Source organism: Schistocerca americana, chromosome 6 (genome assembly GCF_021461395.2).
Source record: "Schistocerca americana isolate TAMUIC-IGC-003095 chromosome 6, iqSchAmer2.1, whole genome shotgun sequence".
In the NCBI taxonomy this organism is placed as follows: domain Eukaryota; kingdom Metazoa; phylum Arthropoda; class Insecta; order Orthoptera; family Acrididae; genus Schistocerca; species Schistocerca americana.
In genome coordinates, this window is record NC_060124.1 from 439,184,811 (window position 1) to 439,211,612 (window position 26,802).

The window sequence follows — 26,802 nt, forward strand, 5'->3', positions numbered from 1 at the left end:
TGCCCCATTCACCATGCGGGAACTCGAAAACGCACTTGGCCGATCACGGTCCTCTGCTCCAGGGCCAGATTCTATTCATATTCAGATGCTGAAGAACCTTTCTCCTGCGGGTAAAGGTTTTCTTCTTCGTACATACAATCGCATCTGGATTGAGGGACATGTTCCCGCATGCTGGCGCGAGTCTATTGTTGTCCCGATTCCTAAGCCGGGGAAGGACAAGCACTTGCCTTCCAGTTATCGACCTATCTCGCTTACCAGCTGTGTCTGTAAAGTGATGGAGCGAATGGTTAACTCTCGATTGGTTTGGCTGCTCGAGTCTCGACGCCTACTTACCAATGTGCAATGTGGATTTCGTAGGCGCCGCTCTGCTGTTGACCATCTGGTTACCCTGTCGACCTTCATTATGAATAACTTCTTGCGGAAGCGCCCGACCGCGGCTGTGTTCTTTGATTTGGAGAAGGCTTACGACACCTGTTGGAAGGCGGGCATTCTCCCCACCATGCATACATGGGGCCTTCGCGGTTGCCTCCCTCTTTTTATTCGTTCCTTTTTAATGGATCGACAGTTTAGGGTACGTGTGGGTTCTGTCCTGTCCGACACCTTTCGCCAGGAGAATGGGGTGCCACAGGGCTCAGTTTTGAGCGTCGCTCTCTTCGCCATCGCGATCAATCCAATAATGGATTGCCTCCCAGCTGATGTATCAGGCTCCCTTTTCGTGGACGATTTTACCATCTATTGCAGCGCGCAGTGTACACGTGTCCTGGAGCGCTGTCTTCAGCGTTCTCTTGACCGTCTTTACTCCTGGAGTGTCGCCAATGGCTTCCGTTTTTCTGCCGAGAAGACGGTCTGTATTAACTTCTGGCGCTACAAAGAGTTTCTCCCACCGTCCTTACGACTCGGTCCCGTTGCTCTCCCAATCGTGGAGACAACCAAATTTTTAGGCCTTACATTTGACAGGAAACTTAGCTGGTCTCCACATGTGTCATATTTGGCCGCCCGTTGTACCCGTTCTTTAAATGTCCTCCGTGTTCTCAGTGGTCTGTCGTGGGGAGCGGATCGAACCGTCCTACTTCGTCTATATCGGTCGATCGTCCGCTCCAAGCTGGATTATGGGAGCTTCGTATACTCCTCTGCACGGCCATCCATCTTACGCCGCCTCAACTCCATACAACATCGGGGTTTACGACTTGCGACCGGAGCATTTTATACCAGTCCCGTAGAGAGTCTTCATGCTGACACTGGCGAATTGCCACTCACCTACCGGCGCGATATACTGCTTTGTCGGTATGCCTGTCGGCTACTGGCAATGCCCGACCACCCGTCTTATCGTTCCTTTTTTGATGACTCTCTCGACAGTCAATACGGGTTGTATGTCTCTGCCCTGCTACCCCCTGGAGTTCGCTTTCGTCGCCTCCTTCAACACCTTAATTTTTCACTCCCTGCAACCTTTCGAGTGGGCGAGAGCCGCACGCCACCTTGGCTCCAGGCTCAGGTCCGCGTTCACCTTGACCTCAGCTCGCTCCCAAAAGAGGTCACCTCCGGTTCGGTCTACCACTCCCGTTTTTTGGAACTTCGTTCGAAGTTCAACGACATGACTTTCATTTATACAGATGGCTCTAAGACCAATGACGGGGTCGGATGTTCCTTTATTGTCGAGGCACAAAGTTTCAAATACCGGCTCCATGGCCATTGTTCGGTCTTCACAGCTGAGCTCTTTGCCCTCTACCAGGCTGTTCTTTACATCTGCCGCCACCGACATTCTGCTTATGTCATCTGCTCAGATTCCCTGAGCGCCATCCAGAGCCTCAGTGATCCGTACCCGGTTCACCCTTTCGTACACCGGATCCAACGCTCTCTTCAGCAGCTGGTGGACGTCGGTTCTCCAGTTAGCTTTATGTGGGTTCCTGGCCATGTCGGTATCCCTGGGAACGAAGCTGCAGATGCCGCGGCCAAGGCTGCGGTCCTCTAGCCTTGGACAGCTTCTTGTTGCGTCCCTTCGTCCGATTTTAGCAGGGTGATTTGTCGGCGCATCTTATCTCTGTGGCATGCCGATTGGGCTGCACTTACCGACAACAAGCTTCGGGCCTTAAAACCTCTTCCCGTGGCTTGGACGTCCTCCTCACGCCCTTCTCGGCGGGAGGAGGTCGTTTTAGCCCGGTTAAGAATTGGACACTGCCGGTTCAGCCATCGCCATCTGCTGACGGCTGCGCCGGCGCCGTTCTGCCCATGTGGGCACTTGCTGACGGTTAGACACATTTTAATGTCCTGTCCAGATCTTAACACACTGCGCCTCGATCTTAACCTGATAAATACTTTCGATGCCATTTTAGCGGATGACCCACGAGCAGCTGCTCGTGTTCTTCGTTTTATCAATTTGACAAACCTCGCTAAGGACATTTGATGATGCTGTTTTTTAATCCTATGCCTGTCAGTCTGTCTTTTATCGTGTTTTCCCTTTTAGTTGTTGTCAACTTGTGCCTCGCGGTGCATTCTCAGAGTAGTCAGGGCGCTAATGACCATTGAAGTTGTGCGCCCTAAAACCACAAAAAAAAAAAAATGATCCAAATGCTGCATCAACTGCTCCCCTTTATGCTTCACAACTTTCAAATCCCCATCAGAACCAGCATAAATGGCACACCGAATTCACCGGAGCTAAATGTCTAGACGTTTCAGACACTTCGCTATGTTTCAGTGTACTAGCTCTTTAAGCGAAATAAAAATGTTTATTTATAATATAAACTGAAGACTTTACAAGCGATGTTGATTTCATGATGTAACTTTTGTCTCTTAATAAAAAATTTTCTCGTATTTAAACTTCATCATTGACTTTAGACGTTTTGCGTGATTAATATACTCGTACTTACATACACAAAGGCAAGTCGTTATAATTCTTAAGAATCTATGAAATAGGTTCTCCCTCGCAGTAGTACTCATGAGTCGACATCAGCCTGACTAAAAAACACGTTTATGCTGAATCCCTGGATGGCTCTTATAAGAAACGGACAAACCACTGCTCACAGGGCAGCCACAAAGGCCACATTTAACCTGCAGCTGCGGCTTGGAGTCGCGTGCTTTTTGAGAAAGAGGCATTTATCGACATAAGAACCTACCAAGTTTCCTTCTCAGATTCTATAGTGAAACAGACAGCTACTGACATCATCTATTTTTAAAACTTTTTAGCAATACATAATAAAGCCATATGTTTTATATCCATTAATTATTATTTCATTTAAATCGGTGAAATCGCAATAGAAGCACCTTACACAGAGAATTATAGAGAGGAACGTAAAGAAAGTAAAGGTCCATTATAAAGCAATTCGATTTGACCACGACCTCCCCAATATGAATTTCTGAAAAAGTGTTTTGATTGCAGGACCTATGCAGAGTTCCTTGTCAGTGGGCACAGAAGCTTTGAGCCAAATTTGATTAACTCCAGAATTCTCGGTTTTTAATCTGTGTCACAAGGTGAGGTAGTTATTCGGTACAGTCTACGAACCGTTGGTACTGCCTGCTACCACATCATTAAGGCAACCGAAAAAAAAAAAACTTGGCAATAATTTTAGCAGCTCAAGGAGTACAAATTAATGTTGGTGAAGGTAAACTGAGACTCCACCCAACATGGCGACACTTGTTAATTATTGAAGAGTCACAGGCGTGCAACAGACGCTGTTCTTCTTCTAGCGTAAAAAAATTGTGAAAGAAAACACAAGACATTTTTATAATGAACGGGGCGCAATGAGTTCTATGCAAAGTTTTCCTTGAAATCAGTCCTGTGCAATAATTCATATTACTTTGCCGTGATGGACTACATTTCTTCCATTCTTCTACTCCTACAAAAAATCGTTTCTTTTTTTAAATTTTTTGCAGCAGAGGATGAAGTGGGCAACCCTTTTCGAATAGTTTTTTAGTTGTTCCTGTAAGGAACAAAAATTCCCAGATGTTGTTCAGTATTCACAGGAAGTATCCACAACTTATTTCGCTGTGCTTCGAAACCCGATGATTACTGTACTGTCCAGACAATACCACTAAAACTATGTCGTCGAATAGTTGCAACTCTTTTCTCGGAGCAGATCAGACAATCAATGAAAAACAAACAACATAGATGAAAAATATACAGAGACCTGCAGTTCTCACGTTTGATAACGGTGTGAACTGCACGAGGATACAACAACGCATCTGCACCGATCGGTAGTAATTCCTTTTTTAGGGCAGCAGTGTTTGGTACTACGCTGAACCCGCTCATTACTCTTTGTGATAAAAGAGAGAAATCAGAAGGGAAACATTTTAGAGACAGAGGGAAGAATTTAAAAATTTGACGAGATCACGTGATTCAAGGAGAAACCCGTTAGGAAGAAGCTTCACGTGGCCGTGCTTTCATCATACGAATTTTGTTAAAGAAATAGTATTGCTAAGTGCTGTGCACAGTTCTTTGAAAGAGGAGATAAGGTAATTATTTACAAAATATGCCGCAGTTCTCTCCTAGAAATACGAAAGCTAAACTGTCAAACAGGAAAAATTCTTGTCTTAATCGCGTTAAGTGTAGAGACGTCTATACTTGTATATCTGCATACGGCATCCGCCGTTATTCGTCTCAAAATAGAGATCAATTAAATAGAATGACCCCAACTTTTAGTATAGTCAGTCCACTGAAAAGTCCCGTCTTACAGTAATTTATTCTCCTCTTCTAGTTTCATATGCGAAATGTACATTCCGCTTAATTATGAGATATGGACACCTCAGCTGCTTGTCTTTTATGATGTGACGTGAGGGCTACTGCAAGACCATAGCAGACGACTGTACTGAGTAAACACGCATCGACAAGGGAAAAAATCGCATGTATTTGGAGTTTCTTCAATGATTATAATCACACAAAGGCCTTAGACTAGGCCTGCTTTGTTAACTAATAACTGACATTGCACTTAACTCCGTCGGCTTGTATTCGCAGTTATAACTTCCTACAACTATTCCGATTTACCTGTGAAAGAAGACAGACGTCAGAGTCAGTACTATTCGAAAATTTTTTTGTACTTTTAGCTACGTTTCACTTGAAATAATGTGTGATCTAAAACGTAGCGAACGGTAAGCTACAAGCAATCACTCTTTTTCAATACAAGATATGTAAAAGAAATTCACATGACTGACAAACAGAGTCATTTCGCAGCCACTGTTATGAACTATGAAAAGGTAAGAGGCGTATTTATAAACTTAGATCGTACACTACCATTGATTAAAAATGAGATTTTTAAACCGCATACTCTTCAAAATCGTTTGAGAAACGTTACGCAGCTAAAAAATCACGCAATATGAAAGAAGTTTTCTTTCTTCACAAGGAAAACCCTTAAGTTGTTTTTTCAGCATGAAAATCGGAAAGCGATTATTCCCCATTCTTTAAGCGGTTGTGCGATCCAGTCCGTTGACTAATATCAACACGCAGGTGTTAATGGGAACACTCGTGCGCACATGTCGTGAAGGAGAGGTGCACCTACACAGGTACCTCTGTTTGCGTGTGAGGCAAGCACAGGTAAGCACCGCGACTAGGCGCATGACGTACAGTTGCAATAGTACCTTCCGTCGACTATGTGGGAATGCGGGCCTTCTCGGCGAAATTCATTGACGAAATCTTCTCCTGTTATCAGCCGGGTCTTAGTGTAGTGCTGCCTCAGAATTTCGATGAGTTTTCTTCTCGTCATCTTCAGGCAGAGTGGCGGGTTCATGACCTGTTCATTCCCTTACAGCCGCTGAACTGCAGAGTCCCCTGCTGAGAGCTCAACGACTGGATTAGTCACGTGCCTCCGGAAGAAGTACCACAGCCAGCCAACTGGGTGGAGATGGGAATAGCTGTTGAGTCCTGTTGCTGCCTGTCAGTTCAGACCGCTGCCCCTGCCGCTTTTACATTGGAGCTCTTCCGACGGATTGTTTCTAACGCCACATTCCATGCGGATTCTACCTGGAAACCGGTGTCGGGGTTGACAATAGTGTCATGCATTCATAGTTTCACTGCTGCTCTTGTGACTGAATCCTAGAAGCCACGCTACGGTCGCAGGTTGGAATCCTGCCACGGGCATGGATGTGTGTGATGTCCTTAGGTTAGTTAGGTTTAAGTAGGTCTACGTTCTAGGGGACTGATGAGCAATGAAGTTAAGTCCCATAGTGCTCAGAGCCATTTGAACCATTTGAACCGATTGATATGGCAGGGCACAGTTGTCTGGTTTGTTTTTCAACCACGACTGCTACAACTCTTGCGGTGGCATGCTACTGGCCCATGTACTGGGCGCTCGTCAGAGCAGTCTGTGGTCCCGCAGCTATAAAGGAACGAACACAGACCTGACAGTTCAGCTGAAAATGATGGATGGAAGGTCGTCGAAAACCTTGCGACAACAGGACGCGACGACTCGGCTGATAATCCGAGAAGATTTCTGTAAGCGTTCGTTCCCTACATGTTGCTGCGACTCCCACACAATTACAACTCCATTATATGGAAGTAGAGTCCAAGTAGAGCGTTCAAGTACAATCATCTGCATGTCAGACGACCTCACACCATGAGCTGCCACTAATTTAACACATATCTGTCGCAATAGCACAGCACTGTTAAAAACAGGAATTCCGAATTGAAGCCTCATTCATTTTAATAAAAAAATTCAACTGATTTCACACATACACACGCTGGGCAGAATATTTCTTTGTAATGTATCTCACAACAAGTAAGCAATGTTTGAATAATGAGTGTAATAAACTCACGTTCTCGATGATGCAGACGAGCGATATGGTGCTGCCTTCGCCGATGTGGTAGTCCCCGCTGCCCAGGATGAAAGCCTTGGGCACCAGCACCAGGAGGTTGAAGTAGTGTGACATTGTGCCGCTACCAGTCGCCACCTGCCACATACACCGAAGCAGAGGATTAGACAATGATTTTGAAGTAATGTGGTGAAAGAATGCAAACATGTACTAGGCAAGTATTTTCGAGGTATAGACAGTCAGAGACAAAATAAGTTCTCCAGGGAAGTGTGAGGTGGCCACGTTAGCCAAAACAAAAACGGATGAAGTAGTGGAAGTGGATGTCTATCAAGTGTGTGTGTATGTGTCTGTGTGTGTCTGTTTCACGCGGATGGAGTGGTAGATAGAGAGAGAATGCGAGAGAGGGAAGCAGAGCAGGCCTAGAGGACATAATATGAGAACACAGCCACGGATCTAGAGTAAAAAAGCACAGAACTTTCTCTGCACATCAGATGCAGGGTAGAGGCCAAAAAAAACGGCAATGGGATCCTAGTAAAAATGAGTCACCATAAAAGAAACTTAATCAAAGAATGTAAGGTAATAGTACATAAGTAGCAAACTAAGAACAGAAAAAGTTAATGATTCTCAAATCGTTCAGATTGATAATAGCATTCATAGGAGTAAATGACAAAGCAAACTGCAATTCGAGGGCATAATGATTGCAGAGTGCTTACGGGAACGTAAGATGTTCTGCAGTTACCGTGTTCTCAATTCGGAGAAGCAGGTTTCACTTGGACATGCGTGTGCATGGCTGACGATGACAGAAACCACGTGGTTAGAGTTTTAGAGCAGCTGTGCAAAGCTGACTGCGTTGCCAAGCACACAGTGTGGCCGCCAGCCGGGTGGTCGTTATGTAACACGCCGAATCATATCTGCGTGTTTGGACTGTATTTTGATGAGCGCAGTGTTAACGTCGCGCCCTAGCAGCGAATGTCGGCAGAGTTAGTGCCGCTAGCAGGATGGCCGTTGTGCTGTGACACTAGCCGGTGGCTCGAGGAGGGGAGAGCGACAGCGTAGCTGCATGGGAATTTTCCGCCACCCGGTTGTGACGTCAGCGTCCGGTAACTGTTGTGGCTTTCAAGTTGCACTGTACTTGTTTGTACACGTGTAGCGCGAACCGTGCTGAGCACGACGATACAGGAGGTGCCAAACGAAAGAGGATTTGAAACTTTCCGACAGAATAGAACTGTGTGCGCGGTTCACTACCCGCCCTCTCAGCTTTAATTCCGCCAGTACCTCATCTCCTACCTTCCATTCTTCTGCGAGGGTACTAGCGGAAGTAAAGCTGTCGTCAGTTGTGCTTGCGTAGCTGAGTCGGTAGTGCACTTGCCCGCGGAAGACAGAGGTCGAGATTTCCAGTCCCGATCCGGTTTTAATCTGTTTTTTTTTTTTTCTTTATTGTAATTTGAACACCACATACAAGGTGGGCTGGCAGCGGAAAAGTGTACTCCGCTCTTCAGCCATAAGCAGTACAATAAAAGAGAAAGGGAGACAGAAAAGTAACAGACTGGCGGTTTAAAAAACAGTAGATACAATAATTAAAAAACATGAAGCCGTTCACACTCGACGAAACAAACAAGAAAACTGTCGGCACTGTGCACAAACACTGACGAGTTAGACGACACATGTGAACGAAGGAGCGTGGACGGCGAAAAAAACACTGATGCACAAACACGACGGCACAGACACTAAACCGAGGGCGATGATCTCCGGCGCGCGAATGTTCACTATGCGTGTGCGAGTCCGGGGACCTGCCAAGAGAGGAGGAGGAGGAGGAGGAGGGGCAGTGGGGGAGGGGAGAGCAGAGACGCTACAGGCAGGAGTGAGAGGGGGGGAGAGAGGAAGGGGGAGGGGAAGCCCGGGGGAAGTGGGGTGGAGGGAGGGGACGGGGGAAAAGGAAAGCGAAGGGAGGGGAAGAGAAGGGAGGGAGGGTGCCTAAGGGAAAGGACACCGGAAGTGGGGGGGGGGCAGGGTCAAAGTTGATAGGAGGGGTAGATGGAGGGGAGGAGGACATCATCAGGGAGGGGGAGCTGGCGGAAGCCACCTTGGGAGAGAGTAAGGAGGGGGGAGAGATGGAGACCGGGTGGGACGTGGGAATACAGGCGCGGCAGCGGGCGGGGGTGGGAGAGGATCGGGGATACGAGCGGATGAGGAGGATTAAGTTTACAGGAGGTGTACAGGATCCGTATCCTTTCAAGGAAAAGGAGGAGGTGGGGAAAGGGGATGAGATCATACAGGATCTGCGTGGGGGAGGGGAGACGGATGTGATAGGCAAGGCGGAGAGCATGGCGTTCAAGGATTTGGAGGGATTTATAAAAGGTAGGGGGGGGTGGAGATCCAGGCTGGATGGGCATAACAAAGGATAGGGCGGATGAGGGATTTATAGGTGTGGAGGATTGTGGAAGGGTCCAGACCCCACGTACGGCCGGAAAGGAGCTTGAGGAGACGGAGTCGGGAACGTGCCATGGCTTGGATTGTACGGAGATGGGGAGTCCAGGAGAGGCGACGGTCCAGGGTGACGCCAAGGTACTTAAGGGTGGGAGTGAGGGCGATGGGACGGCCATAGACGGTGAGATAGAATTTTAATCTGCTGGGAAGTTTAGTACAAGTATCATCGCACGCTCCATTGCACTGTGAGAATTTCGTTCTGGAAAGAGAATCTGATTAAGAATACAACGATTTAAAGATATGGTTTGTAAATGACACATGAGAGGTGATACAAATGTAATGAATATAACAAATGTACTAAATAATTTATAACTTTTAAAATAGTGTTGTGTACATAGTTCCGCGCAGTCAGCGCGTACACAACTTTCCCACTAGAGCGCGCCCCGCTAAGCACAACAGCGCAGGCACAGCGTTAGTCCGTCTCCGCACTACGAGATGGCGCTGTCTTGGAGACGGACCAAATTCTGCTTCCGCCGATCCACGTATTATTATGTAACGCAGCCAATTACATTGCTGCTAACGTAGAACCTTTTCTCCTCGCGGATCACACTCGCGCGGAGATACCTGAACGCGCGAGGTATTATAACGAGTGTACAGACCTCCGATTAGTCAGTTTGCATCAGTCTGCATTAATCTGTAGTCAAGTTTCAGTCTGCGCCTAATAAGACTATCACATTCCTGTACATAGCCATGAAGATAAATGTAAAGACACTTTGTCAAGTATCAGATATATGTGAGAATAAAATTAACGTACCAAGACCAATGGAACTTCAGATTGTCAATTGTAAATAGAATCAAGTTAAGTAAGGTTTATGATTGTTATTATTTTAATAAATGTGTGTGAAAATTAATCAAGTTCTATTTGAAGTTGGTCGTCAGTCTGCTACTGTAAGCGTACAAGTGGCATTTCTATCGTTTGACCTAACGGCAGAAGATAAACACGCCACGGTAAGACCACGAGACATATTGCTGACACTCGCCTACTTCGTTAGAGCGACAAGTCAAATAATCTGATTGTGTGTGTACCGAAGGTCTTACAGTACGCACACCACAAATAGTCATCCCAGCAAAGACATAGAGCTCTCTTTATGCGACGCATCGACGGAGATACATAATCATTAACATTAATAGTTAAGCTGTAAGAGACATTTCAAGTGGAAAATTAATTGGAATCACTGTCAGGAATTATGTTCTGGCAGCGAGTACTGTTCATCACACGCACCATATAGATGTTAAGGTTTATTATTATATTTTCTTGTATAAATTTACATTGTTTTGCCTATAATTTATATTTAATTAAAGATTCATGGACTCTAATGACACCAATGGAAAGACGAGACATGATAATGTATAATTGGTCTACCATTCTTATTTTCAACAGCCGATTAAATAACTGTCACCAGTGCTAAGACAAACTGAAAATGATTAAAATTGTTGTGAGGACAAGCAACAGCACCTACAATTTATTATTATCTAAGTTTTTAGTGTAAAATTTTTGCGTGGACGTAACGGCACCAACAGAATTTTCATCAAACATGTGTATAAAAGGTTGTATAAAAGGACTGGTGAGCACATGAGACTCATGTGTGACGTCAATGGCCGCGCTATTCGCGTGCAGAGATGCCGAGAGTTGGAGAAGGGCGACAGTTTTCAGGTGGTGGCGACAGAGTCTTTACAAGGGCGGCGTCCTAGCTCCTCAGGACCTGTTGTCAGCAATCGGCAGTCGGAAAGTCTACAGTTGGTGACTTAGTATGATCAAAGTTGGGAAGAGTTGTATGACCTGACTCCCAGCTGCACTCATTTGGCGATTGAAACAATTTGCTTTCCGTGGGACTTAGAAATCTAACGGCACTGTTTGGACTCTTTTTGAAGCGTCGGACTTACATGTTTGCCTGCATCATACTAGGAAAGCCACCTAACGGTGTGTAGCGGAGCCTACTTCTGGAACCATTAGCTCATGGCTCCTTGCCTGTTTCAATCGCTAATGGCGTATAAGAAGAGTGGTCGTCTTTAAGACTCTGTATTACCTCAAATTTACGGAATATTTTAATAGTGGTCATTTCGTGAGATGTATGTGGGTTGAAGTAATATGTTGTCCGGTGCTTTACGGGAAGTACTTACTCGAAATTTAGGTAGTGAACGTCTGCGTGACGCACCGCTCATCTATTGTAAAGTCTGCCACTGAAATTTGTTGAGCATTTCTATAACGCTCTCACGATGGCTAAACGTACACGAACAACGCAGTTCTTTCGATCTTCTCTACCCCTTCCTTTAATCCTACCTACTAAGTGACTGCGATCGATGAACAGTACTCAACAATCGGTTGAACAAACACCTAGTGAGTCACTTCCTTCGTAGATTATTTAAGATTCTTCCTAAGAATCCGACTTCGGCATCTGCTTTTCCTGCTGTTCGTGTTATTTGTTCATTCCAATTAATGTCACCCTGGACAGTTCCTCCTACACGTTTCATAGCAGATACTGTTTCCAACAATTTGTCATCGTACCGTTCTTGGACTTAAAAGATTGTGCCACAGATGGAGTTGTGAGAACTTCAGTTAAATTTCGTAACCGATTGGCGTTCCAAACAGTGCCTCGATGTTCGACTAGCCAGTTTATTGGTGAGAATATTTACGTGAATTCATAGGTGTGAACACAGTCAGTTGTTAAATGAAACTAAAAGTTTAATATTATCAGTCGCTGTTAATTTATCTCCACGACGTGTTTAAAAGGTTTAAACCTCCATCATCATGTGGATTTACATTTGTTAGCATGACATTTGTGTGTGTGTTGTGTTACGATTTTTTGCAGGTAATTGTAGCACTGTCTAGTGGAGAAACAAAACACTATTGCAGAACATGGTTTTTGGTTCCTTTAGACAAAAAAAAATAGGCGTGTATCTAACGTAAACATAAAATAAGAAAAATAAAGTGAACCTGTGACCACTGGAGGTACTTTACGTTGCTTATTTTATGTTTACCGTTAGATGCACGTTTAATTTTTTTTCAAAAGAAACCAAAAACCATGTTCTGAAATAGTGTTTTGTTTCTCCACTAGACAGTGCTACAAGTTCTTCCAAAAAATCGTAACACAACACACACACAAATGTCATACTAAGAAACGTAAATCCACATGATGGAGGTTTAAACCTTTTAAACGCGTCGTGGAGATTAATAAACAGTGACTGATAATAGTAAACTTTTGTTTCATTTAATGTCAGTAACAGTCACGGTAAAGCCTAACCTAAAATGTTCGCATTTAAAGACAGTCTGGTGTCTTTCAGCTAATTTATTAATTAATTAAATTTCTGCTTCGATATCCACTATTGAAGGATCTATGCATTTTATTGATTCAACATAATACCTTGTGTTGACCTTCAATCAACAGTTTAGTGAATGCTTAATTGGTCAATAAGCTAGGTGTTTGAACTTACAGGAGCACGTGCGTTCATCTTAGCGGCTTCTGGAGTTCTGACTAGTCTTGAGTAACTATTTTACAATTTCTTTAAATTTTAAGCGTCGTAGTTTGGGAAGACGTCGGCCCATATGCTAACGTAGAGAGGGAGGGAGAGGGAGAGGGAGGGAGGGAGAGAGAGGGAGAGAGAGAGAGAGAGAGAGAGAGAGAGAGCGCCACTGATTTTACGGTTCTGTTATTAAACTGAGCAGCGTCGCAGGCAGCACCACTTAAAAGTTTGGTATTTTTATATAAGTATATAATTTATCTTTATCTGGATATTCCAGCTTATTGTTCTTCTCTTTTTTCCTTTACTTGTGCTACACAAATGACAACATGAGAAATCTCGTTCAGGAAGCATCCATAGGTTTTCATTAAAAAAACAGAAAGCAACAGGAGTTTCGTATGAATATACACTTTGAAAAAGAAAAAAAAAGTGACAGAAACGTGTTATTGCTGGTGTCGTTTCCTTGATGGAAATTCTCATACGAACTCTTTTTCTAAGTATTAACATAACGACTTTCGCTCTCACGTCTTGTAAAAAGTTAATATACACTGACAGCTTTAAGTGTGTATGAAATGAAATAACGTCCCATGCTTCTTGACAGAGCGTAGGGGAATTACGCGGGAGACCAGCACCGCCGTTCTAGGCAAGGTTCTAGCGGAGGTGGTTTACCGTTGCCCTTCTCCGACCGTAAAGGGGATGAATGATGATGAAAACGACACAACAATATCCAGTCAGCTCGGGACAGGTGAAAATCCATTACCCCACCGGGAATCGAACCCGGAACCCCGTGCTCGGGTAGCGAGAACGCTACTGCGGGACCACGAGCTGCGGACAAGTATATATAGGAAACAAAATAACGTTCTAACCATTTTAGTGTATTTTAGACTCTTTGGTAAAATCCACGTAGACAGTACACATTCCATAGAATGCAAAGTTATCATCCATTACTGTAGCAACTTGCGGGTGAAGAGCAACAGTAAAACTTGAGGCTTCCTCCTCTAAAACATTTTCTGGTTCAGTATCGGAATGTGCCTTAACTTCGGAAAGTGCATGTTTCCAATTTTGTCGAAGTATTTCTGTAACGTGAAATACTTAAACAACGTGAATTCACCTAAATGGTACCTCAGTAAACATATATATTACTGACACTGAAACTGTGTACATCTTGGACCGTGCGAGCCAATGTTACCACATATTTACGTGATATATCTGCTGAGCTACAGTCTGTTAGAGATATTCTTTCAGGAGTTGATTTTAGGAATATTATAGTATAAAATACGAAGAAAGTGATTTCGACATGCAAATATAGTTTTTTGGAGATATACCCACTAAACCAAGAAATAAGAAAAGAACTACTTTTCCGTGCCAGTACATCGCCGTTATCGTGAATGTAATGCTCTGTCAAAATCTGCCAACGCGACTGCTGACAGTGATGGGAATTTTCTGGTGCTTATCGTTCTGTTACGCAGATGGCAGCAACATCTACATTATCTAATGCCGAGTACATTGGCACTGCAAGGGAGGGCATAAATTATCAACCCGTTAAAGGGCTTTAGACCATCGAAGTATTGGAATTTATCCAGATAGATCATAGGGAGTAACGCTTTACATAATGTATAGCAGTTGATAAATTTTGTGAGGCTGGTGTTCAGCTACACTACGCTAGCGCAAAACGTTGGGAGTCACATTGAGGCGTAGATGAAAGAAAGCAGAAGTAACTCATAAAGGACAAAATTAAGCGATAAACGATAGCTAAAGAAACCGTTATGTTTGTGTTCGCCGACCGTTTAATAGGTGTGGTAGAATAGCAAGCAAAACCTGGTATAATGAAAACTTCCACACTCTGTATGGTAGGAAAGTAAGCTAACACTCGCCCTGAACGAATATTCACTTTCTCCAGCATCAACGTCCAATATCATGTGTGAAATATATGTCCTTCAAAAATGCCACATCCTCATTGACGCCAATGATGACTAGCGCTCAATGTATGTAGGCTTATATTGCCACCAAGCAAAATTTTCAAATAAAACAATACGAAGAAGTCACTTCTAATAAAATTGTCGAGCGTAAGTTGACGCCAGTTAGTTTCTTCCATTATGCATGCTGCATTGTGAGACGTTTTTCATACAGCCTTTGCTCCTGGTGACTCAATGAAGAATCTTATATGGCCACCGTTGTAGTTCTGCCTATCTATCAGTAAGAGGAAACCCAAAATACAGAGGTGTCGTCACATACCCAGACAATTAACCGGCCTTCGGCTTATCGGCGCCCTCTATTGTTTCAATTGCTGCTTAACTATGATACTCAACAAGGAATAAAGGATTCATTCAAAATAAGGCATAGTTATAAATAGTCTTATGGACTGCTGTTAAACTTATTTAATGAGCACTGAAACTTTCTCCGAGATACATTTCTCGTCAGCAGTAAGCTTTCGCGACACATATGAAGTGCGCGGACTCTTAATTTCCCGATTTTCTGAAACACTAGTTTACATTCATTCCATTGATATGCGACCCAGGTATCGTGCGAATCTTCATTTGGTGGCCTTGCTTTACAATGTCACGGATTTTTTTCCAAAATTCTTCTCCACAGTGGGGAGGGCCAAGTGACTTAACATTCTGTTCTACTATCTCCCCGTTACAGTTCGTGAACCTAAATGTAAATTGCATTAATTAATGGTGCATACTGTACGTCTAATGTGATCTGTCCATCAGCCCCTTCTTCCAATGAGCGTGTGTAATAATACATTGCAATTAATTTTCTTTTTCTTCCTCTTCATTTTCCAAAACAGCTGTGGATTCTGCAGTGTGCTACTATATCTTTTCGTTGTAGACGTCAACAAGTAATTACAAAATTGTCACGACTTTCGTGGCCACTTGTTGACGTATGGCCTGCTGACTTGTCTCCGGTACATCGGCAGACATTTGTTTAATTATTTCCCTGTCGTTTCCCCAGCAAAAGTAGCTGGCATTGTCACTCTCCAATGCTTGACAATGTCAGCCTCACGTGCTGGGGAAACGTCAGGAAACACGTTTATTTAGAACAGTAAAATCACACACATAGCTAGTGATGGCGTTTGGTGAAATTATCCATTAATTCATCGGAATCTGCTAGATTGTGTCTAACTGTGGTTGCGGTCGTCTGGCTGTCACACAGAGCAATCAGCTTGTTTCCGGAACTGCTTCGGAACTGTCCCATGCGAGAGGATTGCACAGTAGTACATTAAGCTCCGTTAAGACCAATTGAGTGACTACTCGATTGTTCGGCTCCGAAAACTGGAAGGCTGACAACCTCCGGGAGGGTGATATACTCTCTACATGAATGTCCAAACTGATCCAAATGATACCATATGGCATTGCATGACTCAGCAGCACTGCACCCAAATGATCCCGTATGGCAATGGATGACATAGCAGCTTCACTTAGTTTTCTGAGCCTGATTACGGAAGTACTTTCTTTTATATTACAAGAACAGTAAAGGAAAGGTAGATTAAAAGTTTAAACCACATACAAAGCAGTCAGTCATTCATATGGAGGATACAGGCTGGTCTCTGCATGTGATGTTGGGTGTTGGAATACGTACCTGACATTCGTACGTGCCGTTGTCCCTCTTCTGGACGTACTTGATGTGGAGGCTCCAGTCGGTTCCTGACGGCGTGCTGACCACTTGGAAGCGGTCGTCATTCGTGTACGTCACCGGACCAGAGGTCAGGATGTGCCAGTCTCGTCGCCTCACCCAAGACACCTGCGAACACGTTCCATGTGATAATTTCCTTACTTAGCATAAATGTAATGCTTACTCATTAAATCTGTAGGAACACGCGACAAACTGCGTTGCCTTGTCCTTTCGACAATACTCCACCTTGTTCTCAATAGAGACACACCAGTTGCACTATACTACCTCATTTCTAACTCTGTTGCCGTCACAGTCATATGGTAGTTACCAAATTATCATATTTTCGAGAGGTGACATGAAAGGATATGTGCGCGCTTTGTGTAACTAACGATTGCAGAGTACATGCCATTCTCAAATTAGCGCCCCAGCAAACGTCGTAACCTAAAATCGATCAAAAATGGCAGTATGTTTGACACGATATAAGGTCATAGCTGCACACACGATCGTTATATAGAGAGCATATTGACCCTGTGTACAGTCAAGAACTTGATAAATTTGTTGTCACACTATGGTTCGTTTTTAGATGTCTATGCGTGCGAAGGCGCTTCCCAGCCAGTTTAAAAGCTTATATGTGCAGAAATCGAGCATAGAGTAAGCTGGACATCGTACACTTCACAGTCGCGTGGCGAAAAAATTATCATTTAGTAAATGCGTTACTGTAAGGGATATTTTAATGTTGATGTTTGAGAGCGTTCCTGAAGAATTTACCCAACGCCGCGCGACTCCATTACGGGTATAGAAAGGCCGTCATGCATAAAAGGGATTAGTGTGAGATTCGTGTCTTGCCGATGTGCATATGGCGAATGCGGAAAGGTCAACTACGGCAAAGTTATAACCAACTGTGTCCAACGAAAAGCAACTTTCTATTATTCTTTTCTTGTCCGCCGAAGAGCAAGCATCGGTACACGTTCATCGGAGAAAGAAAAATGTCTACTTCTACATCTACATCAAGATTGATACTATGTAAATCACATTTAAGTGCCTGTCAGAGGGTTCATCGAGCAACCTTCACAGTTCTCTATTATTCCAATCTCATATAGAAAGTGGAAAGGACGAACGCCTATATCTTTCCGTAAGAGATCTTATTGCACTTATTTTACATGGTGATCGTTTCTCCCTGTGTAGGTCGACGTCACCAAAATATTTTCGCATTCGGAGGAGAAGGTTGGTGATAGGAATTCCGTGAGAATATTTCTCCACAAGGAAGGCGCCTTTGTTTTAATGATGTCCATCTCAAATCCTGAATCAGTTAAATGACACTCTCTCCGATATTTCTCGATAACAGAAAACGTGCTACCCCTCACTGAACGTTTTCGATGTACTCCGTCATTCATATATGGTAAGTTTCCCACATCGCGCAGCAGTATTATAAAAGAAGACGGACAAGGGTAGTGTAGGCAGTCTCCTTAGTAGGTCTGTTACATTTTCTAATTGTCCTGAAAATAAAACGCAGTCTTTGGTTGGCCTTCCCTACAACATTGTCTGTGTTAATCCAAATTTAAGCCGTTCGTAATTGCAATTACTAACTATTTACCTGAATTAACAGCCTTTGGATTCGACTGGCTTATCGTGTAACCGAAGGTCAGCAGATTCCTTTTAGCACTCACGTGGGTGACCTCATACTTTCTCTTATTTAGGGTCAACTGCCAATTTTTTCACCAAATAGATAGTTCGTTCTGCAATTTGTGTTTATCTTCTGATGACTTCACTATTCGATAAACGACAGCGTCATCTGGAAAAAAACTAATATGACCGCTCAGAATGACTCCCAAATCATTTGTATAGATAAATAACAGCAAAGGGCCTATAACACTACCTTGCGGAACGCAAGAAATCACTTCTAATCAATGATTTTCCGTCGAGTACTACGAACTGTGACCTCTCTGACAGGAAGTCACAAATCCAGTCACATAACTGAGACGATATTCCAAAAGCACGCAATTTCACTGCAAGGTACTTCCGGAAATCAAGAAATAAGGAATCAATTTGAAATCCCTTGTCAAAGCACTCAACCTTTCGCGCGAGTAAAGAGCTAGTTGTGTTCCACAAGAACGATGTTTTCTAAATCCGTGTTGATTGTGTGTCAATAAACCGATTTCTTTGAGGAAATTCATAATGTTCGGACACAATATATGCACCAAAATCCTGCTGCATGTCGACGTTAATGATATGGGCCTGTAATTTAGTGGATTACTCTCTTTCTCGAATACTGGTGTGACCTGTGAAACTTTCCAGTCTTTGGGTATGGATTTTTCGTCAAGCGAACGATTGTTTATGATTTTTAAGAGTGGAGCTTCACTACACCGAGGATATCTACTTCTAAGTTACTCATAATTGCAGTTGTTCTTGGTTCGAATACTTGAATATGTACTTCGTCTTCCTTTGTGAAGGCAATTCGGATGGCTGTGTTTAGTAACTCTGCTTTGGCAGCGCTTCAATAGTATCTCCACTGATGTCGTGCAGAGAATGCGCTGATTGCGTCTTGCCGCTACCATTCTTCACATACGCCCACAATCTGTCTGGATTTTCTGTCAGGTCTGGAGACGAAGTTTCGTTGTGGAAACTATTATAACCATCTCGCATTGAAGTTAGCACTAAATTTAGAGCTTCTGTAAAAGGTCAACAATCTTAGAGGTTTTGCGTCTGTTTAAATTTGGCAAGCTTTTTTCGTTGTTTGTGCAACAGTGTTCTGACCCGTTTTGTGTACCAAGGGGGATCAGCTCCGTCGTTTGTTGATTTAGTTGATATACATTTCTCAATTGCTGACGATAGTAATTCTTTGAATTCAAGCCAGGATCTACACTTATATCGTGAATTTGGAAAGTGTGGAGATTATCTCTATTTAAGGCGTCAAGTGAAATTTTTATCCGCTTATTTTGAATAGGTATATTTTTCGTTTATTGTTGTGGGATTTGGGGATTTCAGTATTCAGTCTCATTACGTCAACCGTGTTTTCACTAGTCTCAGTATCCGTTATGGTGCTGGTTATTAGCTCAGGATTATTTGTTGCTAAGAGGTCAAGTGTGTTTTCACAACCGTTTACTATTCGCGTGGGCTCTTGAACTATATGCTCGAAATAATTTTCAGAGAATGCGTTTACACAATTTCGGATTATGTTTTATGCGTACCTGCGGAATTATTTATTTATTTATTTATTTATTTTGGCCAACATACCGCGGGTAAATTAAAATCACCACCAACCATAATTGTATGAGTCGGGTACGTGTTTGAAAGCAAACTCAAGTTTTCTTTGAACCTTTCAGCAATTGTATCATCTGAATTGGGAGGTCGGTTACCAACAATGACCTCTGCCCATACTAACTCACAGAAATTATCTTCTAACAGCAACGAACACGCCACCGCCAAGTGTGTTTAGCATATCCTTTCGGAACACCGTTAGGTTTTGCCACAAAAATGTTGGCTGAACTTCTCTTCGGCTTTAGCCAGCTTTCAGTGCCTATAACGATTTGAGCATCAGTGCTTCTATTAGCACCTGGAGCTCTGGTACTTTCACAACACAGCTACTACAATTTACAACTATTATACCGATGGTTCTTCTATTGTTTTTCCTGTATTAGGCCTGCACCCTTCGTGACTGAAGGCCTTTTTGAGTTTTCCCCTATATCCTCTAACCTAAAGGACCGCCCACTCCACGCCACACAGTCCCTGCTACCGGTGTAGCCTTCTCCTGCGTGTTGTGGACTCCTGACCTATTCAGCGGAACCAGAAACCCAGTCACACTACATCGAGGAATATGCAGCCTACACGGTCGCAGAACCGTCTGAGCCTCTGATTCAGACCCTCCACTTTATTAGGCAGCACTGTCGGATGGTGCGGCAAGTTTCGTCCCCGTTTCGATCCGACACAAGATTCCGGTCGATGTTGTAACATAAAAGTTGTGACGTAGCTCCTGTCCAACATTGTTTTCTGTGGTAAAGGAAATGTTTATGCCTTTTCGTTTGAAGGCATTGGCAGTCTGATATATTACCTGGAAGGGGATCATATGGAAGATGTTTTCTTTTCGGTTTTTGTGACGTGATTGTTTTGCCACTACTGAATGTTTTAGGGTATCTACTATGGAGTTGTTATAACCATTTGCAATAGCTGTTTGTTTTATTATTTCAATTTCTTGTTCATATTTACCTTCAGAGAGAGTGGTAGCTGGATAGCACTGTTGGTCATGTACCTGAATGATGTGCAGTGTTGCAGTGTTGTGCAGCGTTAATCACTGAACTAGATTTATTCTAGCATGATTCCTTTTCAATCGCTAGATTTATCATAGCCTAGATCATCCCAGCTCTAAACAAAAAGAAACCAATCTTCTGGTAAGATTTATTGGAACACGTAAAGCAATCATTGAGCAAATCTTTGGGATATGCTCTCGATATTTAGTTCCGGATTTGATATATCAGTAATACTGTTCGAATAAAATTCGTTTACATGATATTTAGAAGGTTGTGACCTTAAAGTAGAATAATTTTCGATTTTCTCTCACATTTTTGCCACGATTACTGCGCTAAATGTGTATGTGAGGTTGTGATTTGTTCATTGCATCGTCTTGGAATATGTGTTAGAGAAATTTTAAGGGATGTAACGACAGTAGGAAGTTCAGTGCTATAGGATGGATGATGAAACACCTGGTAGTATTAAGGCTGCAGAATTAATTTTTTAGGCTAGCTCTTACGTGGACAGTTATTTTCAGTAATTACAATGAACACCTCTACAAACTGCCCTAAGTCCGTAGTCTCACCGTCAAAGATCAAGTCAACATCTAGGAAAAATGTTCTAATCTGTTTTTCTGATTGGTCAGCTACAAATTTGAATGCAGAGATGTCTGTATCAATGTATTAAAACGGGGACCTAGAAACGACGGAGAGACCTCGTCCCGCCGTAGATCTCAGTGGTTCACAACCCCACATCAGGTCACAGCTGTCCACCCGCCCCACCGCCGCCCCACATCGAACCCAGGGTAATTGAGCGGTTCGGCCCCCAGAAGACCACTTCCGCCCCCCCCCCCCCGCCCCCTAGAAAGTCTCATACCAGAAGAGTGTAACCCTAGATGTTTGCGTGGTACAGTAAATATGGAGTACGCGTACGTAAAATCGGTATTTGCGCAACAATCGCCGACACAGTGTAACTGAAGAGCAATAAGGGAACTATCTCGCATTCGCAGATGTAGATGGGATACCGCCTTAAGATCCACCCACAGGCTGTCCGGCACTCCGGACCTCGACACTAATCCGCTGGGTGGATTCGTGCCGGGTACCGGCACGCTTTCACGCTCGGGAAATGCAGAGATACTACCAGTTCACTTGAGCTGAGCTCCACTGCAATAGCGTGATCACTCTGTATTACATTCTGAAGCATTCGCTTCTCGGGACGGTCACAAATCAGAGAGGATCGTTTATTTGATATTCTTAGTTTGAAAAGGGCGTTTATGCCCTTGCTCACGCTGTGCGACTAATGAAGGTTGTATCAAAAATAATATCGAAAACTGACACAGCTCAGAAGACATGACAATAAAAGCAAAGACTTCCCGGAAACGTGCGTCAGCAAATGAGCCGTTTGTGAGATATTTGCGAATGTGTGGATACGAGCCGCCACCGAATTCACATTTGAAACGTAGACTTCTCTATTATTTCTCCATCTAACTGAGCTGAAATATCACGCATGACGTATGAGTGTGAAATGTGGCACGAGACATTTTCCTACCGCTGTAAGATAGCATCAAACACGGAAGCCAGTTAAACATTGATATGCCGAGCAGGACATGAATCTTGGCCAGCATGATCACCTGATCACAACCTCCTCTCGATTTTTCAGTCTGTGGTCAGCCCAACACTGAAATGTACACAGTATCTTTGGTAAGGTTGAAGAACTCCCGAAGCGAACAGCACAGTTTTATAAAAATGTACGAGGTGATCCGGAAGTATTTGAAACAAATCGTAGCTTGTCCCGGAGACGTGAACATTATTGCAAACCCTGTTGGAGAACAGCATGTGAACGTTTCCATGAAGTGGTAAGTAAAGTAAGTTGTACCGTTTGCCACGATGAAATAGTACTGTATTTCGTTTTTGTGGAGGTTATGGGTAAAATCTGAATGTATGTAGATTTGATTTACATGAAACATTGACGTTTCAAAGACACTGGCAGCAACTAGGACAACATTTCATAGGAACGTCAGCCGTGCCATGTACCCAAACATAACCAATTATATCAAAAACGGCTCGTTACCAAACTAATGGAAGGTTTTGCTTTATCATCGCATACATTCACTCACGTCAGTTCTTCTTCTTACTCTGCCTAAAGCAAGGGAGCATTTTGTCCGTTGTGACTCCTTGATCCATGCAATTTCTCTAATCTATCGCTTTCTGTTACTCGCCCTACAGTTCTATAACATTTTGGCTGTTTGGAGTCTACCATGTGTTCTAGAGTCCATGGTCCTGCGTTTACCTTTATATATACCATATGAAATTGCAGTAATTTTATAAAATTTTAAACATTGTATCCCTTCGTAAATTTTGCCTCAGCTCTCGTTTGATGGTGTCATGCATCATATCGAATCAGTCAATCATTTATCATTCCAACATCACCGAGATACAATGTGTCGTAGTTCAAGGTCTTTTTAGATGTTCAGCAGTTTTGATTTCTAATATTAATTTACATCTTTATAGGTTATAACTCTTGGAATACCTTGGACTTGCTTTCATTTGTCGATATGCTAAAAATTATGTCTCTTTGCTACTTTACATACTTCATATATCGCTCACCCCTAAGTGATCCTCATTGTCCGCAACTAGAATCTGGTCGTCAGCACACCTAAGAGATTCGATAGAGTTTCTCATTTTTCAGCTGACTTCTATATTACATTTTACAATGAGGTGTTTCGATTCCCTCAAAACGTCGTCTAAATAAAACTGAAAAATTTCGGTGAAATATAACATCATTGTCTGAACCGTCGATTAATGTTCCCTTTCTCGGTATTTCCTGATTTTAGTTTTTCTCTGTTACTGTTCGTATATTTCGAATAACTTCGAATAGATGTAACTAAATAACTGTACACATAGCTCCTTTTCTGTTGAACAACATTTTTTAATTCTCTATTCCAAATAATAAGTTCAATTTTTGCTTTGAATTTATTCCTTTCCTCAGCATTTCGAAAGCCACCCTTCAATAAATTGAGTTAGCTTCTCCAGTTCTATGTTTGTTCCTATAGGTTGCTTTACTAAATGCACTGATACTCCAAGGAAACTGGTATAGGCATGTGTATTCAATACAGAGATATGCAAACAGGCAGAATACGGCGCTGCGGTCTGCAACGTCTTTATAAGACACTATGTGTTCAGCGAAATTGTTAGATTGTCACTGCTTCTACAGTGGCGGGTTATCAAGATTTAAATGAGTTTGAACGTGGTGAATGGGATACAGAATCTCCGAGGTAGCGATGAAGTGGGGATTTTCCCATACGACCATTTCACGAGTGTACCTTGAATATCAGGAATCCGATTAGACGCCAAATCTCCGACATCGCTTGGGCCGGAAAAATATCCTGCAAGAACGGGAAGAACAACGACTAAAGCGAATGGATCAACGTGACGGAAGTGCAATCCTTTCGCCAATTGCTGCAGATATCAGTGCAGTACGAACAACAAATGTCAGCGGGCGAACCATTCAACGAAACATCATTGATATGAATTGTCACAGCCGAAGGCCCACTGTTGTAACCTTGATAACTTCACGACACAAAGCTTTACGCTTCGGCTGGACCCGTCAACAGCAACAATGGACTGTTGATGACTCGAAACATGTTGCCTGGTCGAACGAGTCTCGTTTCAAATTGTATCGAGTGGATGGACGTGTGCAGATATGGAGACAACCTCATGAATCAATGGACCCTGCATCTCAGCAGGGGACTGTTGAAGCTGGTGGAGGATCTGTAATGGCATGGGGCGTGTGCCGTTGGAATAATATGGGATCCTCATATGTCTAGATACGACTCTGACAATACGACTCTGACAGGTGACACGTACGTAAGCGTCCTGTCTGATCACCTGCATCCATTCATGTCCATTATGCATTCTGACGGACTTCTATAATTACAGGAGGACAGTACGACACCTCAAACGTCCAGAATTGCTACAGAGTGGCTCCAGCAACATTCTTCTGAGTATAAACACTTCCGCTGGCCACCAAGCTCCCCAGACATGAAAGTTATTGAGCATATCTTGGATGCCTTGCAACGTGCTGTTCAGAAGAGATTTTCACCTCTCGTACTCTTACGGATTTATGGACCGCCCTGGAGGATTCATGGTGTCAATTCCCTCCAGTAATACTTCAAACATTAGTCAAGTCCATGCCACGTTGTGTTTGGTCACTTCCGCGCGGTCGCGGGTGCCCTACACGATATTAGGCAGGTGTACTAGTTTCTTTGGCTCTTCAGTGTATATGAAGTGCTGCAATATTCAACATTTAAAAGTCCTTTACTGGTTTTTGCGGCACTTCTGCGTGCTTGTGGGGGCCTACACAATGTTAGGCGGGTGTAACCGTTACTTAGGGTCTTTAGTGTATAATCTTATATGTGAGTGATACAAATTTCTGATGGTTCTTAGTTTCTCATACTGTTTCTTTTGTAGTTTTCTTCTATGTGTGTTGTTCTTACCCATTTTCTTTTAAGGCTTACTCTTCCTCTTACTAACAGGTTATCAGAGTTAATTTCCATTCCACTCATCACTACCATGTGTTGGAATCATTTTCCCATAGTTTAATTTGTCACTAATTAATCTCTTATTGATCTGCATTCGCGGGACACTTAGGTATATTTGTCAATCTGTCTGTCTAAAAAATGTATTCTATATTTGCAATGAACCGAAATTCGTGATTTCCTGTAACTTTCTCCATTCTGATCAATTTGTGCTTCATCATTATGGCAATTAGTCCCCAGTGGGATTTTGCCCTATTCTAACACTGACGTCTTCTCCCATGACAATATCATCATTCATATTTATGGAACTAAGGACGCTATATTATTACATGTAACATTTATCAGACTCTCTCTCACTTCCTTCTTTAGAGGAATATAACTGTCACATATCATCCAGCCATTTAGAATCGGCTTTCATGTACAGAATCGTAAGACCTCATCCTACTCCTTTAATTCTCATTTACCAGATTAGCTGCTTCTGCTGCGACTCTTGTTTCACTAAGAACACCACAGTACACTAATGAGTAATCCGCCAGATAACAGGTTCCCCTCTGCTCATTCTTGGCCTCCGACACTGTAACCGAGTCTAATTCTTTGCTTCTTGTAGTAATTCACGACCTTCATTGGGAAGACCACGTACGTCCCCTATTTCATTACATCCATGTTCAGATATACTTTAACATTGCGTATTTCGGTACCATTTTATCTTTCCGGTTTCCGAAGCTAATCTGAAGTTCACCAGTGACATCAATTTTCCGCTAGCTGCGTTACGAGCGCTGCGCAAGGGTAACGCAGTGGTGGGACAGCCACTTTACTGCATCAGGCCCAGCAGGATGTTTTCTTCTTTTTTTTCTCCTGAGGTTACTCCCTTGGGGAAGCTGCCTTCACATCTCTAGATCCCTCCATGTCCAGAGCTGTGAGACAAACTTCGTCTGGCTCCCCTGTCAGATTTCGTTATTAATTATTATGATATTAACACGAGACGCAGTTGAGTTATACATTTTTATTATCGCTGAGGTCTAATGACCAAACGGTATCGGAGACCCAGCGTCATACCTGACGCAGAAATAAAAACAAGAGAGGACAGTGTTATTATATTAGCCGTAGCAACAGTGACACTGAGAGTAGTCGCTAAGTGGTGACTGACAAGCAGAATTACAGCATCTCTTACACAACAGCGTGCACCTTTTGTTATGCGCTATCTACGGTATTTTAGCACTTTGGGTAATACGTTTTCTGAATGACACCAAAACAAAGATAATCCCGTTTCACCGTTTTCTCATGACACCCTTTAGTGGGCACAGCACTGCTAAAAAAAAATGTCGTGTGACTAGGGCCTCCCGTCGGGTAGACCGTTCGACGGGTGCAAGTCTTTCGATATGACACCACTTCGGCACCTTACAGCGCTGCTGAGAGATAGTGAAGAAGGTAGTAAGGCAGTGAGGTAGTAAGGCAGCCATACTCACTGGTCGTCCCGCGAGGTTCCGGACGCGGCAGTGCAGCACGGCGGTGGCTCCCAGCGGCACGCTCACGTCGGTCACCAGGCTGGTGTCGAACACAGGGTCGGCCGGCCGCGGGGTGGCGCTCGTGCGGGCCGACTGCCGCCTGCCGGACTCTGTCACAACACACGACACACGTGTCACTCGTCGCCAGTGCCGTGTTACTCTGTCTCTAGCACTACCACTGTTTACTAATACATGTAATATATAATATACGAGAAGCCGTCAACGAGTTTTAACAGTTGA

General features: G+C 43.4%; 1 protein-coding gene across 1 annotated transcript in view; it reads right to left on the minus strand.

Annotated features, from left to right (window-relative positions):
- Window positions 1-26,802, minus strand: part of LOC124620195 (hemicentin-2-like) — a 172,952-nt gene that overhangs the window by 111,637 nt on the left and 34,513 nt on the right. Inside the window, exons 2-4 of the mRNA XM_047146864.1 lie at window positions 26,524-26,672; window positions 16,264-16,425; window positions 6,739-6,873 (exon numbers count right to left, since the gene is read on the minus strand). Coding sequence (XP_047002820.1) covers window positions 6,739-6,873; window positions 16,264-16,425; window positions 26,524-26,672 — 446 coding nt within the window. The remainder of the gene's footprint in view (window positions 1-6,738; window positions 6,874-16,263; window positions 16,426-26,523; window positions 26,673-26,802) is intronic.